The sequence below is a fragment of the Hippoglossus hippoglossus genome, chromosome 16, assembly GCF_009819705.1.
Source record: "Hippoglossus hippoglossus isolate fHipHip1 chromosome 16, fHipHip1.pri, whole genome shotgun sequence".
NCBI classification, from domain to species: Eukaryota; Metazoa; Chordata; class Actinopteri; order Pleuronectiformes; family Pleuronectidae; genus Hippoglossus; species Hippoglossus hippoglossus.
The window spans coordinates 15701028-15714701 of NC_047166.1; the positions used below are offsets into that span (position 1 = coordinate 15701028).

The window sequence follows — 13674 nt, forward strand, 5'->3', positions numbered from 1 at the left end:
AGAGAATAAATCTACAGTAAATAGAACATTATGAAATGTCATCACTTTGCTCGAAAAGCAATAAACTGCAACATAAAACAAAATATTTAGGCCGTGCAAGTTTAACGTGGGCTCAGCCAACACATAGAAAATGAAATCAATAAGTTATCACAGCTTCGGGATGGAACTAGCTGCTCTGTAAAAAGAATGTGCATTTATTAGGGTGGCATTTATGTGACTGTACAAGCCTGAGTGTTCCCAGGCCGGCCAGAGCCTTTATTATGGATTATAAACACAGTGAGATCATTGAGCACAACTTTACCGCCAGGATCGTAAGACACAAATGTTGCAGTTATCCTCACCACTGTGTTTTCCATTCTTACAACCACACCTCTGTAATCTGTGTGTTGATCTATGTGTTTGTGTGTATGTGTTATTTCTCAGGGCACTCATATTGAGTTATCCATCGGAGTTGTACTCGGCATTTCAACTATGGCAGGTAAGAGAATCCCATTCAATTTTAATGTTCATTAAATTGTATTATCGGCTTAGAAATATGTTGAATCTTTTTCCAAAGACATGTAGCAGACTTTGAATCTGTACATAGAGATGTTTGGATTTGTTTTTTAACTGTTGTTTTCCTTGTATTTGCTATTTGGATTTATATCTCAGTTGTTTACATGTTGAGGCTTCTTTCCTTGTGTGTCTCTCTTACTTGACTTCCTGTCTTTGCCTGGTTTTCCCACTCCTGTAACTGTCTGCACCTGCACTACCGTGTCTCACCTGAGTTCAGTCATCCCCTGCCTCTTGTGTGTATATATTCTCGGTGCTCTTCACTCTTCTCTGTCAGTTCATCTGTTCACATCTCTGGATTTTCCTCAAGCTTCACTTCTACTGGTTTGTGCCCATTTACTTTCTGTAACGCTTTTAATTTGAACTTCTAGTTTGCGTGTTTATCTACCTGCTTTATTACGTCTATCCAGAAACTAAACTAAAATATCCAGTACACAAAGGCTGCCAATCTTTAAGAGCCAGAGTCTGTTCAGTAGCGAACGTGGGACGGAGCCGCTGTAGCGAGGTCCCGTCAATAATGAGTCAGTCTCAGCTGTCAATCTTGAAATCTTGTTTTCATAACATCGAATAACTAATTAAAACATACATCAGTGTGATAGGAACTACCTAAATATCTTTGAGAGAAGTTTATTCAAGTGTTACTTTGACTTTGTAGTTTGGTCCATGTCACATCAATTAACATGGAGGAGACAGGACTTACGACCTATACCGCAGCCACCAGGGAGCATTTTAGACGCTTTGGCTTCACTTTGTTGGAGCAGTGATGTCTTAATATACTCTGTGGTTTAACCTCACAGACTTTGTTCTGGTTCAGTAACACATTTTGCCTGACCACACTCCAAGTGCTGTCCACTGTTTGCATCCTTATTAGAGTATTGTCTGCCAAATTATTATGGACTCAAAACAACAACCGTAGAACGAGACATTTCCAATTCCAGCGTGGTCAGAAGACTCATTGTGAAGCTGTGATTTAACACTAACAGTCTGACCACTGCCCTGACACTAATCCAAAATGAATTGAGATGATAATGAAGCACTGAGTGATAATGATAATTTCATAAATATGATAATGGTGTTCAGCATCAATTTGAGTGGATGGCGTCATATCCACTTAGTTTAAAGAGGCACATTTGCATTTTAATATTCTCACCGGTTCCTATTCTGTATCTGCTGGTAGAGACACTGAGGTTTTTACATTACATTACAGTGAATATGAACAGCACTGATGAAGCAAGAAGATTGTTGCTATTTACATAGTCAATAAAATTTTAGCAGCAGCCAACCGTCCCACTTCCACCCTGCCTAACTCTGCAGGTGTTATCGTTCCTGTTGTTGCTGCTGAGACTCGGTAAACTGATCTGTCTTCAAGACTAAGATGAGTCATAGCTGATGCAGTAAAGGAGGAGAGGATGTAGAGGACTGACATTTTTACCTCCATCACAATACTTGGTTGAATCATGCCGTATGGGTCCGGAAAGAACCCATTCAAGTTTGGTGCAGATCCGGGGACAGATCCAGGATTTCTTTTCTCTGGAGAATAATTGATATTTTGATAGCGCTCATATAACATTAATATTTATGAGTGTGTGCACTTTGGTACAGATGTAAATGAAAATATATAGTGAATTAAATGTGGTTTCACACGGGGACTGTTGGGCCTTGGCAGAGTTATGTGCTTCTACTTTATATTGCTTTTGACTGAGAACTTGCAGGAATCAAATAACCTGACCAGTGCAGATTACAGAGCAAAGAGAAATTGATCCAAGGTGTAAAAGGTCTCTACCTTTTACACCTCTCTAGGTCTCTACCTTTTACACCTCGGATCAATTTCAGTTGAGGCAGGCTTTGAGGTTCTTAATGTGTGTCCAAGCAAGTATGACTTGATCCTACTCCAGATTTCTAATTCAAACCTTTAATTTGGGATCGAGATTTCAATTTTGATGAAGCCAAAGAAGCAATTTCAAGCCTGGTGGGATTTATAGAGCAGAGAGTTATCAGATTCCAAACTCTGCAGGCAGAAAATGTAGAATCCAATTTTCAACTTCAGGCTTCAGACAGGCTGCTCTCAGTTTGACAGGCAGTATGTCATCTTTGCGTAGCAAGATTTGCCAGTGAACTCTTGCTACAGAAATCCCCCCTTCAAAGAGTTATTTGTAAAAACTATAAAACTTCCCGAGAGCCTGTAGAGACACTGATAGATTCATTCAAAACAGAAGGAGCTTCTGTTCTTTCCTCCAGCACATAGCCTCAGCCCCGTTTCTCACTCAGACACACTTTCACAGCAGTTGTTACTGTTACTCATTCCCGCTACGTCAGGGACATTCTGGGGTCTTTGCAAATCAACAGGCTGCCGTTATCTCACCCGGTCCACAGTGATTTAACACTAGTGTCAAGTCTGTAGTCAAGTCCACCAATCACTCGGTCTCCAGGAGGCAAATGTGTCTCAGCTGACAGGAGTGAAGATGGAGGCTGCGCCGGGTCGAGCTAATTACATCATTTAAAGAGAGGTAATGATGTGGAAAATCTCCAAAAAGGACCCATGTCCTTCTCAACCTTCACAAGTATGTACCATACAGTCTGTGGTATGTACATTTCAATTTGATCCACATGAATATATTAGTATTCACATATTAGTAATATATGTTGTGTGTATGTGACAACATACAGGCTGTGGCCTCATCGTGTATCATGGTGGCAGCTGATCATGGATTACTATCACAACTCGATTGCTAAAATATACAATATCTCTGCCCACATTCAATCCCCTATATAATTACAATTCTCATTACAGCTCTGCCTTCCATGCCCGCCCCCCCCCCCCCCTTCATCTTTCTCAGACATTTTCCTTTTGCTTGAATACAAATAAAATGTGATTGATTGATACCGATCTCCTGTTAACATCGTGGATTAACAGGAATAGAATATAGTTATATATAGTAATAACTTGAAAAAACAATGTCTATAATGAGCTCACATGCAGTAAATACACACATAACCTTAAGTGCTAAGTGTGTGTGTGTGTGCCTGTGTAGGTTATTATTGCTAAAATAATGAAATGCTGCAGACATCAATGGGTGTTGCTCACCCTTTTGTTTTTCAGGATGTGAACATCACAGCTGGTAATTGAGCCTCGGAGACAAAAGCAAGAAACCCCAATAAAAAGTTCACACTTTCTCATATTTGTCATTTCACATTATTTCACGGCCCATTTCTCTTTATAGTTGGGAAATCGAGGCATTCAGTTGGTCGAGTTCAGCTTCAGGACTAGACATTTTTGGAAAGTTCCCGAGAAAGAGCTGTCATAAAGTTAGTTTATTCAGTTAAAGGTTCAGTGTGTAGAATTTAGTGACATCTAGTGGTGAAGTTTATATTCAATTTCTGCAAATAGATCCCTTTTACTTAAATCTTAAACACTGGCCCTTAAAGGAGCGAGGGGAACAGGGATGCAAGTCTTTCCTATTGGCTAAATCTCCTAAAATCTAAACATTTCTCTCCATCCTATCTGACTAGAGAGATTATTAAAACTTCCCGTGTAATGACTCAGCCCAGCCAAACTCCTCTACTGCCTCCTCACTCTCTGCCCTTCTCTGGGCTTTACTCCGTCTCCCTTGGATTTACTCCATCTCTCTTTAATTTAATTTGTGAGATCAAACGACGGAGCTTGTAAAACCATGTGAACGTGTCTGTGATGTGTTCATCTACATCTTTTGGAACTGCTCCACTTGTGCGTGGGATTCCGTCTCTCACCAACCTGTGGATGTGGGCTGAATGTGAGAGACAGAATCAGAGCGAGCAGCGAGTTTAAGACCAACAGCCGACCGTGGCTTGTAATTACACCTGAGCTGCCTGAGCACATAATCAAGCTGATTGGATCTCCATTACATATGGCTCCTCGGGGGGGCTTGTTCGTAGACATGATGTGTAACAGTGGGATATATTGTTATTGTTATTACTTAATAAATCTTTAATCTAACCTAATAAACTAATCAGTTCTTCTTTTCATTTCCAAGTGAGAATTGAAACAGCAAAGAGAAATAAGTATATATAAGTATTGATATTACTTATAATGATTTTAATTAAAGTCTAAATGAGAACTCTCCAGCCCACATGGACTCGAATCTACCAAAAGAGTAAAGCTGCTGCAGTGAACATAAAAATACCATCTGCCACAAAAACTCCCAATCTATTTTGTTTTATTATCCATCCTGGAAAAACAAAAGACACTGCATTTAAATGTGTTACCCCTAAGTTACCGTATAACGAACATTAACTTCATCTTTAATCTCACTTAAATCACATCACAATCAATTATTTTTCCTCAAGGACACCATCGTATTCAATGACTCTAGCTGCTTTCAGACATGCTCTTAAGTCGTATGTGAAACTGGTAGAAAACAAATATCACAGGTAAGAGCTGCCATACACGTAGAAGACACCGACGAGGATGTCAAATTGGAAGGACGAGGAAATTTGGGAGCTTTTGAGATAAGGGCAGCGCTGAAATTGTCAAACAAGTTTAAGCGACAGTAAGAGCATTTATACATCATGTCCTGCCTCCTGCTCAATCTAACCAGGCGCCACCCCTCGCCTCAATGTTCTGGAAATGCTCCTGTTGCTGTGAACGTGCCTGACTCAGATGATCTCCTGCTTCATTCTTCCGGCAAACTCAGGAAATCTTTCTGGACATTTTCTGGAGTTCAAGTATAAAAACAGCTCAGACTGGGATCCTGCTCATTTTGCACAGATCCATTGTGTGTTTTGGCTCCAACTGACTGGCCAACAATTAGAAACTCTCCCTTCTAAAGCTGTGATGAGGTCCTGGAAAGAGTGCGCCAGGCTAACATCTGGGATTAGAGCCAAGTACAACTGACCTACAACTTATTAACATTGATGCTTTGGAGCGGCAGGCAGGCGAGTCTCTCTTTGACAAGGTCAGGGTTGCAGGTCTGCTGGGACACAGTAAACAACACTTAGAGATCGCCGCAGCACACATCGATTCCCTTCATCAGACTGTGACTCTGCAGAGGCTTATCTGACTTCCTCTGTGCCCATGAATGTGGCTGAAGCTCCTGTGGATGCTTTGTTCAGAAAGTAGCTGCAGCCGCTGGGTGCTTGTTTGGAGTCATTATTTACTGTTTCCAGCCTCGTTGCCTGAGGAGCTCGAAGATTAGTCTGAAGTGATAGATACTCTCCTCCAGAGTTGGATGGAAATTGTGTCTTGTAGCACTAACAGCACTGCTGCTTTATTTCTGTTCCTCTGAGGGTTTTCTGTGCCGCCGCAGCAGCACTCTGATGTCAGGGTCATGGACAACAGAAGGGACACAAACAAATCACCTCATTCTCTCTTGTAGGAGCAGCTGTTACGTTGACATGGAAAACAACAGAACAAGCAGATTCCTCAAGGCATTTCCTGGTCTCCTACCCCCCTTTACTCAGCGTAGTGACAGAGACCAGAACATACTGAGTCAGAACGAGTGTCCTGTGTAAAAACCAACATGATAATAATAGGTATTTAATGGGTATTGTGAAAAAAATACTGACCCATATGTAGGCTTTGTCTTTTGTATATAGAAATGATTATTAGGCTTTATAGTTGTTTATAAAGGTTAAATATGCTTACTAGTTTAAAATGCTGCTTCTTGTTTATTACCCTCATCAAGGAGGTTTTTGCCGCTGTTGGTTGGTTGGTCAGATTATGTAGGATTATGCCACAACTACTGAACGGCTTTCAACAGAACTTGGAGAACGGATGGGACCTGGGTCAAGAAGGAGCCGTCAAATGGATGCGGACAAAGGGACGGATCTAGGATTTTTTTCATTTTCTTTGTGGGGATATGGCCAATTTCCCAGGGAATAATTCATGGGTCTTGATGAAAGAACTCAGGGATATTGAGGAGACCTGTCTAATGAGTGTGTGTAGTTGTATAGGCTTTGGCGGAGGTATGCACTTTCCTGAGGACCACTACAATCACTGCTGTCGTCCGTGAAGCTAGTGGCCTCTCAGGAGCCATGAGGTGTAATATCATCGAGCACCACAGGGAAGGCCTGTGAAGATAATTGAAGTGCTTATCTCTCTCAGCTCCTGGCCAGCACCTCACCCTCAGCTACAGATGCGTGTCACTCTATGGTCGCAAAATGAACACTGCAGTTCTCCCTCACTCTACACGTTATTGAAAACACTCCCACACACCGTCTTCCTGGCAGTGATTTATTTATTTGTGACGTTTTGGTGCCAGACCTTCATCAGACAAATGGCTTCTGAGAAAGAGCAGCCACCTTAGTATCAGTTATATTCTTTTATTATTCCAAATCAATTCATCCCGATGGGCCCGTTGTTCCCCTTATGTGTCAGATGGGTCTCCTCAGGTATTATTACTTGCATACATTGACATTGAAAGGGCTGAATCTAGTAACCTCTCAATGTGAAGGATGCTGGCAGATGAATCCTGGAACATTCCCGTGAATTGTGCCATCTCTCTCTCTCTTTGTCTCTTTGTCTCAAAATCCTGTGTCTTCCTCCTGCTCATTTTATCCTCTTGTCTATTTCTCTTCTCACATTCTCTGCAGCTGCTGCCCTCGGCAACCTGGTGTCTGATCTGGCAGGACTAGGGTAAGAATATCACACACACACACACACACACACACACACACACACACACACACACACACATACACACACACACACACACACAAACAGGCCGCTATTATATTTAATCAGGTTAGAATATTTTAATTGCTTTTCACTGACATTAAAAAGGTGGAGTTTTACCATCTCACGCTTCTTCCTTTAGTGAAGGCGATGTCTTTAAAATGTTCTGTATTAATAGGTAATTATAGATTTTAGCCCAGAGGAAGATAAGCATGAGCAGCAAGGGAGGAAATGAATGAGCCAGAGGTTTGTGTCCCAGAGGAAAAAGACTGAGGCTGAAGGGAAGTTACCATTAATAAGAACAGACCAGTAATTTAAAGTGATCAGTGTAGTTTGATAAATCAAGAGTGTGAGCGAGGGAAGGGAGATCATACAGCCTTCCTTGACTGGACATTTCGAAGCTGATCAGGAAATGTGACAGGTGTAGAAAAACGGTTGAATAACCAGATATCAATGTTAAACTAGTTATTATCATGTTTCCATCCCACAAAACAACCTCATTTTGGATCTGTTGACACTATCCCTTGATTATTTGATAATTTGTGTGCTCCTCGTCTACTTTATAACAAAGGCTCTTATGGCCCGAGCTCCGAATTGTGTCAGGATCCCATTGTTCTCTTAGGTTTTCATCTTTCTACACATTTTAGATGGCAAAGAAAATGTGTAAACTCACAAAACTTTCTACACTTATCTGGTTTGGCAAAATTTTTTATATTTTATGGGTCTCGTGCATGGGGATGAAGAAATGGCTCAATAGCATCCAGCAGCTTACAAAAATATAAGCCCACTGTTTTCTTTTTGCCCTTGATGTATGAATTCACTTTAGACCCTTAGCCCAAGAGTACAAATCTCTTATTTTGAATTTATTGGTCAATGTTTGGACTCATCCAATTGACACAGACTGTAAGGATGGTGCTTATCAACTCTGGCTCTAGTCTGTACCCAGATCAGTCTGATGAACATGTCAAGTACTGAAACAAATTCAGGTTTTGTGTTGTTTAGATGGACGGACATCTTTTGCACAACCGCACATTGTATTATTCTATCTCCAAAACAAGTATTTACCCCTGTGGTAATATTTAATCATATTTTATTGCTGACATACTAATATTTGACTAGATTAAAAAAATATATCCAGCCAGAATGAAAGTACTTTGTCACCAAGCCCAGATTCAACTATTGTTTTGATTCCTATTTTCCTCCTTATGGTTTCTCCATTTTTATTTTCTTTCCAAACGTTTGCTCTGAAAATGAATTGAAATAACATCTACCAGTCCTGTTTCCAGCAGCCCAACACAGCTTTGTGTAGTATTTGGTTTGGTTTGATCAAAAAGCAAAATGAGTCAATGTGAATCCGCTGATTCTTGACTATTACCCCCACCAGAGCCTCCTAGTGGTGACAGAGACCATGATCACCTCACCCTGCTGCACAGACAACCACGGGCTCTCAGCAACATTTTGGTTTTATCTCAGTGATCATTATAACATAAGAAAGAGATTATTGCTCTAGTTAAAATTCAGGGAGGGTCAGTGAGTAGACAGACAGCACAGAGACTTGCTGCCTTTTCATCGTTTCAGCGTGATGGATGAGCCAAGTTGTTGTGGCCTCTCTGAACGCTCCCAGAAGACACACTCGATAGTTCTTCTGTGCGTGCGTCTGTGTCTCCCACTCAGTCATAATTGGGAAGTGGAGCCCTTGAGGCCAGTTTGTCAAGGTGAGACTCAATTACACCAGACAGGAGAGGGTTTTTTTACACTGTGATATATTTACATCAGAGAGGCTGTTTGTCTGGAGTGTTCCTGGGCGCCTACTCCAGGTTTCCCGCACAACAACACCTACATCACAGCTTTTGTTCATTCAGACAAACAGCTTGAGTCTGCACATATACATCCTTTGCTTTAGATCACTCTGGGAACTGGAGGCACTTCAGTTTGCAGTATCAGTATGCATCCTGTGTTGTTCTCAACCTTTATTTACTGTTAGCAGTTAGTAAATGACAAAATACTTGCATTATGAGACTTTTCTTACCCGTAAATGTATGTGTTTTGTAGGTTGTTTCCTATAATTGGCTTATAATACATTCTCACTCCTTAGCTGTGTCCCCATTCAGGGGCTGCATCCTTCAAATCCAACCAACAACTGCGTGGATCCTTCTCTGGCCACTCTATCCTCTATATATAGAACTTTCATTTTGGTTTCATGCAGTCAGAAAATGAGAATAGTTGTCATGCAGAAATCCCCGAGCTCAGTGTTGTACCTCTAGATCAAAGTGGGTGGAGATATTTACAAAAATATCTACTTCAAATATCTAGTTGAAATATCTAGTTCAAACAACTCAGGAGATCTCCTGAGTTGTTTGAACACATTCAGTGCAGTGGTTTTTTACAAATGAATTGCCCTCATCACTGGTATTTTCTAGTTTCTGTGGATGTAAACTGACATTTTATAGATGTAATTTACAATTTGGCTCGTTAACATCTTAAATTCATTAACTTGAATCCTTCCTATCAAATAATTACTAATACATATAACTTTTTCAGACACACTTAAGATTATAATTTGTTCCACATGATTCTATCAGTCTGACTGAGGACATCGCTATTCTACAAGTGATAAAAAAAGTTTAAACCAATTTAAACTGTAATTTTGTTACTGTCAAACTTTAGATTGTTTTGATGATTGTGTGCAATTCCCACTGTACTGACTCTACAGTTGATGGAGAGACAGGAAACACAGAGGTGAGGCGTGTCGGCCGTGGCTCAGGGGTTAGAGTGGTCATCCTCTAACCAGAAGGACGGCAGTTTGATCCCAGTCTCTCTCATTCCTTATGCCTAAATGTCCTTGGGCAAGATACTGAACCCCAAATTGCCCCTTCTCTTAGAGAAAGTCCTGCACATAGTTGCGCTGTATCAATGAAGCAATGAATGTCAGACTACTGTAAAGCTCTTTGAGTGGTCATCAAGACTAGAAAAGCGCTATATGAATACAAACCATTTACATGTACGAGAGCAGGGCAAAACAAAGAAGACTTGACTCAAATCCTTGTTCCTGTCCACATGAACTGCCTCTGTTCAACGGTGGGATTTTCTCTCAGTTGTGTAACTACACAGCACAAACAGATGTAGCTGTCAACACAACGTTCCCCCTGAGTCTTTCTCGTCAATACTGTAGTGATTACATCGCAGTGACTGTTTGTGAATCCTCGCACCAACGTCTGTTTCCATCATTTGACTGACACTGACTGAGCTCTGCGGCTCTGCCTCTCTGCTCCTGTATTGAGTTTCGGGTGTAATTACCTGTGATGAACATTCCTTTATTTAAACATTATTAAATTATAAAGTTTATTATTTTAATCAATTTTACAAGCTGCTAAGCAGGAAATGCTGCTAAACTGATTATGGTTCAATATGCAGTCACTAAATCTACAAATCTTTCTATATTCATATAAATGTGTTTATGTGTAACTCTAACTCTCTCTACCTTACACCTTTTGAATTCTGTAATAAATTGTAGAATATCTCATATGATCTTTGTATCATAACATGTGGATAAAGACAAAATTACTGAATGATTGACGGTTACATTTCTCAGAGATTGTTTTGTCCGGATCCACGTGTGATACGTCATTGATCCCTTCAGGGAAAATCTCATTCTGCTCGTCGTCCTCTACAAAGGTTTAGAGACAGAATCTGTCATAGACCAGAGGGAATTCAGTGTCAATGAGATAACTCAGGAGGACGGAGACTTGTCTGTAATCTGAGTTCATCCTTTTGAAGGATAATCTTGTTAATGTCATCCCAACACTCAACTACTTGTCTCTTACACCAAATATACCATCAACAACCATCATTCATCACATAGACATTTGTGTTCCCTATAGTTTAGGAACCACTGTTTCCTGCAGTAATGTGAGGGCAGCTGAGCCTTTTAATTGTGACGATACAGCACTATTGTATTATTGTCCACATTATAGGAAATGCCTTGATAATGTTTCTTTCTTTAAAGAAAACAAACTTCATTGAAATGTTTTGATTTAGTTGTTCTTGGGTTTCAGACTTCTACTTCAATCTCATGTTTTTGAAGAATCCCAGGTCTCATCTGAATGTATACTCTCAGTGAATTTCATCATTTGTAGGGTTTTGAATAATGCAGCGTTTTATTTCTGATGCCAACCTAATTTATTTTGCCTTCTGCTGTTGCAAGTGTGTGAAATTGACTTTAAGGCAGGAGTGTGTGTCACTGTTCAGTCGTAAGCGCACACATCAGAGGTTGTATATGAACACAGCGGCTGGCTTTTGAATTTTTGATGAGTTTGTATTTCATTAGTGTAGTGAAAGCAAAACAGTTTAAACAAATGTGACATTATTCATCTATATTTCTCCCCTTTCTGCTCTATTGTGAGGAACGGCTGTGAGCTTCAGCCTCACACACGCACGCACGCACGCACGCACACACAAATACTGTTTCCCTATCTTTGCTTTGAATATGCTCTTTACTACTTATCAATCCCCTGAGTTCGACAGCTCAAGCTGCAGCTTATTTGTGAGAGCAGTGAACTGAGGATCCATTAGTGTTTATGACTGAGGCACTGAAATCCTGTACTGACAGTTTGTTTTTGAGCAGACTCAGTGGACACATGACAAGACACTTAAAGAACAGCAGCTTTCCAGATGAAACAATTACTATTATTATTATTTGTGTTATTGTTTTGGTAATTAAGCTGTAACTGTGTTTGCCTTTGCAGTTTGTTCAGTGATGTGTGTATATCAGCCCGTTTGCCTGTGCTCCTCTGTGGTCTGGTCAGAACTAATTGAGGGAAACCACAGCTCATAGCACTCCACTCAAAATGAAACTTTTATCATCAGCTGAGGTTGGAGAATAAAATCTTTGAATGAAGTTATGTTTGCACAGATTTTTGATTGTGACATATGCCAGAAGCTAAGGTGTTTTTAATGTTATATTTAAATATTCAGATTCTACAGTATTTGTGTGCTTATGTTCAGAATTTGTAGTTGCTACATCGTGATTTCCCAAACAACAACATTAAAACAAATGTTCTACAAATGACAATACAATCATGAAATTACAATTCTGCCTTCTTATTAAACTTAACCTTATTGTGTCATTACATATGTCTCACAATCTTTATGTTTTATATCTGTGAGGGTTCTTTTTTTAATTTATTCAATCATTTATTCATAGATTTTATTCATTTTACTGAACTTTACTGTGAACTTTATATCCTAAACTTGAGATAGAGCTTTGTCATGGACATAGAATAGCAATCTTTTGTCTTCTGTGTAAACCACTGCAGAGTGCTGAAACAGATTTGATCTGTTCACACTGAACCTCTTCCTCTTCCTCTCCCTCTCCTCTTCGACACCCCGCTGGGTTTATGAAAGATGGCAGCGACAAGAAGTCAGAACATTAATTTGCTGATCTGTTTTGTTTTGTTTGCCGTTATTATCGATCACTCTTGTCATTAACTTTGACAACTTTGCCCTGACGGGGGAAGCGTCGTCCCATCGGTGGTTTAATGGATCATGACTAGAAAAGAATATCAAGAGGAAACTATTAGGTGAAAGCAACAAAAGCAATAGAACATTGACACACAATAGGAATTTTAGCATTAGTCCAATCTCAACATGGTGTGGGCCCCTTTTGTTTTCCATTTTTAAGTCTTTGTGGCCATTTTTCTTCTGACGCTCTTTTTCTTAACATTTGTATAAAATCTGAAGCTTTGAGCAAAGGGCTTCACATTCATGTAGCACAGACTGTAAATAAAGTTGGACGGCACGTCTCCTCGTCCTCCCACTATCCATAGTGTGATGAAACTTAAACATAAGACTTAAACCTTCTTTGAGAAAAATGTATTTAACATGCACTTTGTCATAGACCATCCACTAACATGGTGGTCTATGACCTATGCCACAGCCAGACACCAGGTGGCGATCGAGACACTTTGGGAATAGAGATTATATATAACGCCACCAGTGGTTGTCTGAACACGTTCCCTCACAAATTGAGTCTGTAATTGATTCATGTTTATTGTAGTGACCTTTTAAAAAAGTTGCAATTAATTATTTTCTCAATTTATCACAGTTTCTCCCAGCACCTTAAGGGTTCAGTGAACAGAGGTGACTCATTGTTTCAGTCCTATTGTTAACTTTCCTCTTTCTGTTTCTATTCCCTGTCTGTCGCTCCCTCTCTTCACAGACTGGCAGGTTACGTGGAGGCCTTAGCGTCTCGGCTGGGGATGCAGATTCCTGACCTGAACCCGAAGCAGGTGGACATGTGGCAGACCAGAGTCAGCTCTCATTCGGTTTGTTCCTACTACTAAAGCCCCCAATCTATAACTGTCTGCCTATAACTGTGTAATCTGCATCAGCTCTCTAAGTGCCTCCGTCAGTCTTCTGTAGAACAGGACCTAAATGCATGTCTCCTGTTTTTTTTTTTTTACGTGTGTGAAGGA

The 13674-nt window shown here is 40.2% G+C and overlaps 1 protein-coding gene across 1 annotated transcript in view; it reads left to right on the plus strand.

Moving 5' to 3' along the window:
* LOC117776851 (transmembrane protein 65-like) overlaps positions 1–13674 on the plus strand; it is a 38132-nt gene that overhangs the window by 21197 nt on the left and 3261 nt on the right. The window contains exons 5-7 of the mRNA XM_034611196.1: positions 424–478; positions 7120–7162; positions 13419–13524. Of these exons, the coding sequence (XP_034467087.1) occupies positions 424–478; positions 7120–7162; positions 13419–13524 (204 nt within the window). The remainder of the gene's footprint in view (positions 1–423; positions 479–7119; positions 7163–13418; positions 13525–13674) is intronic.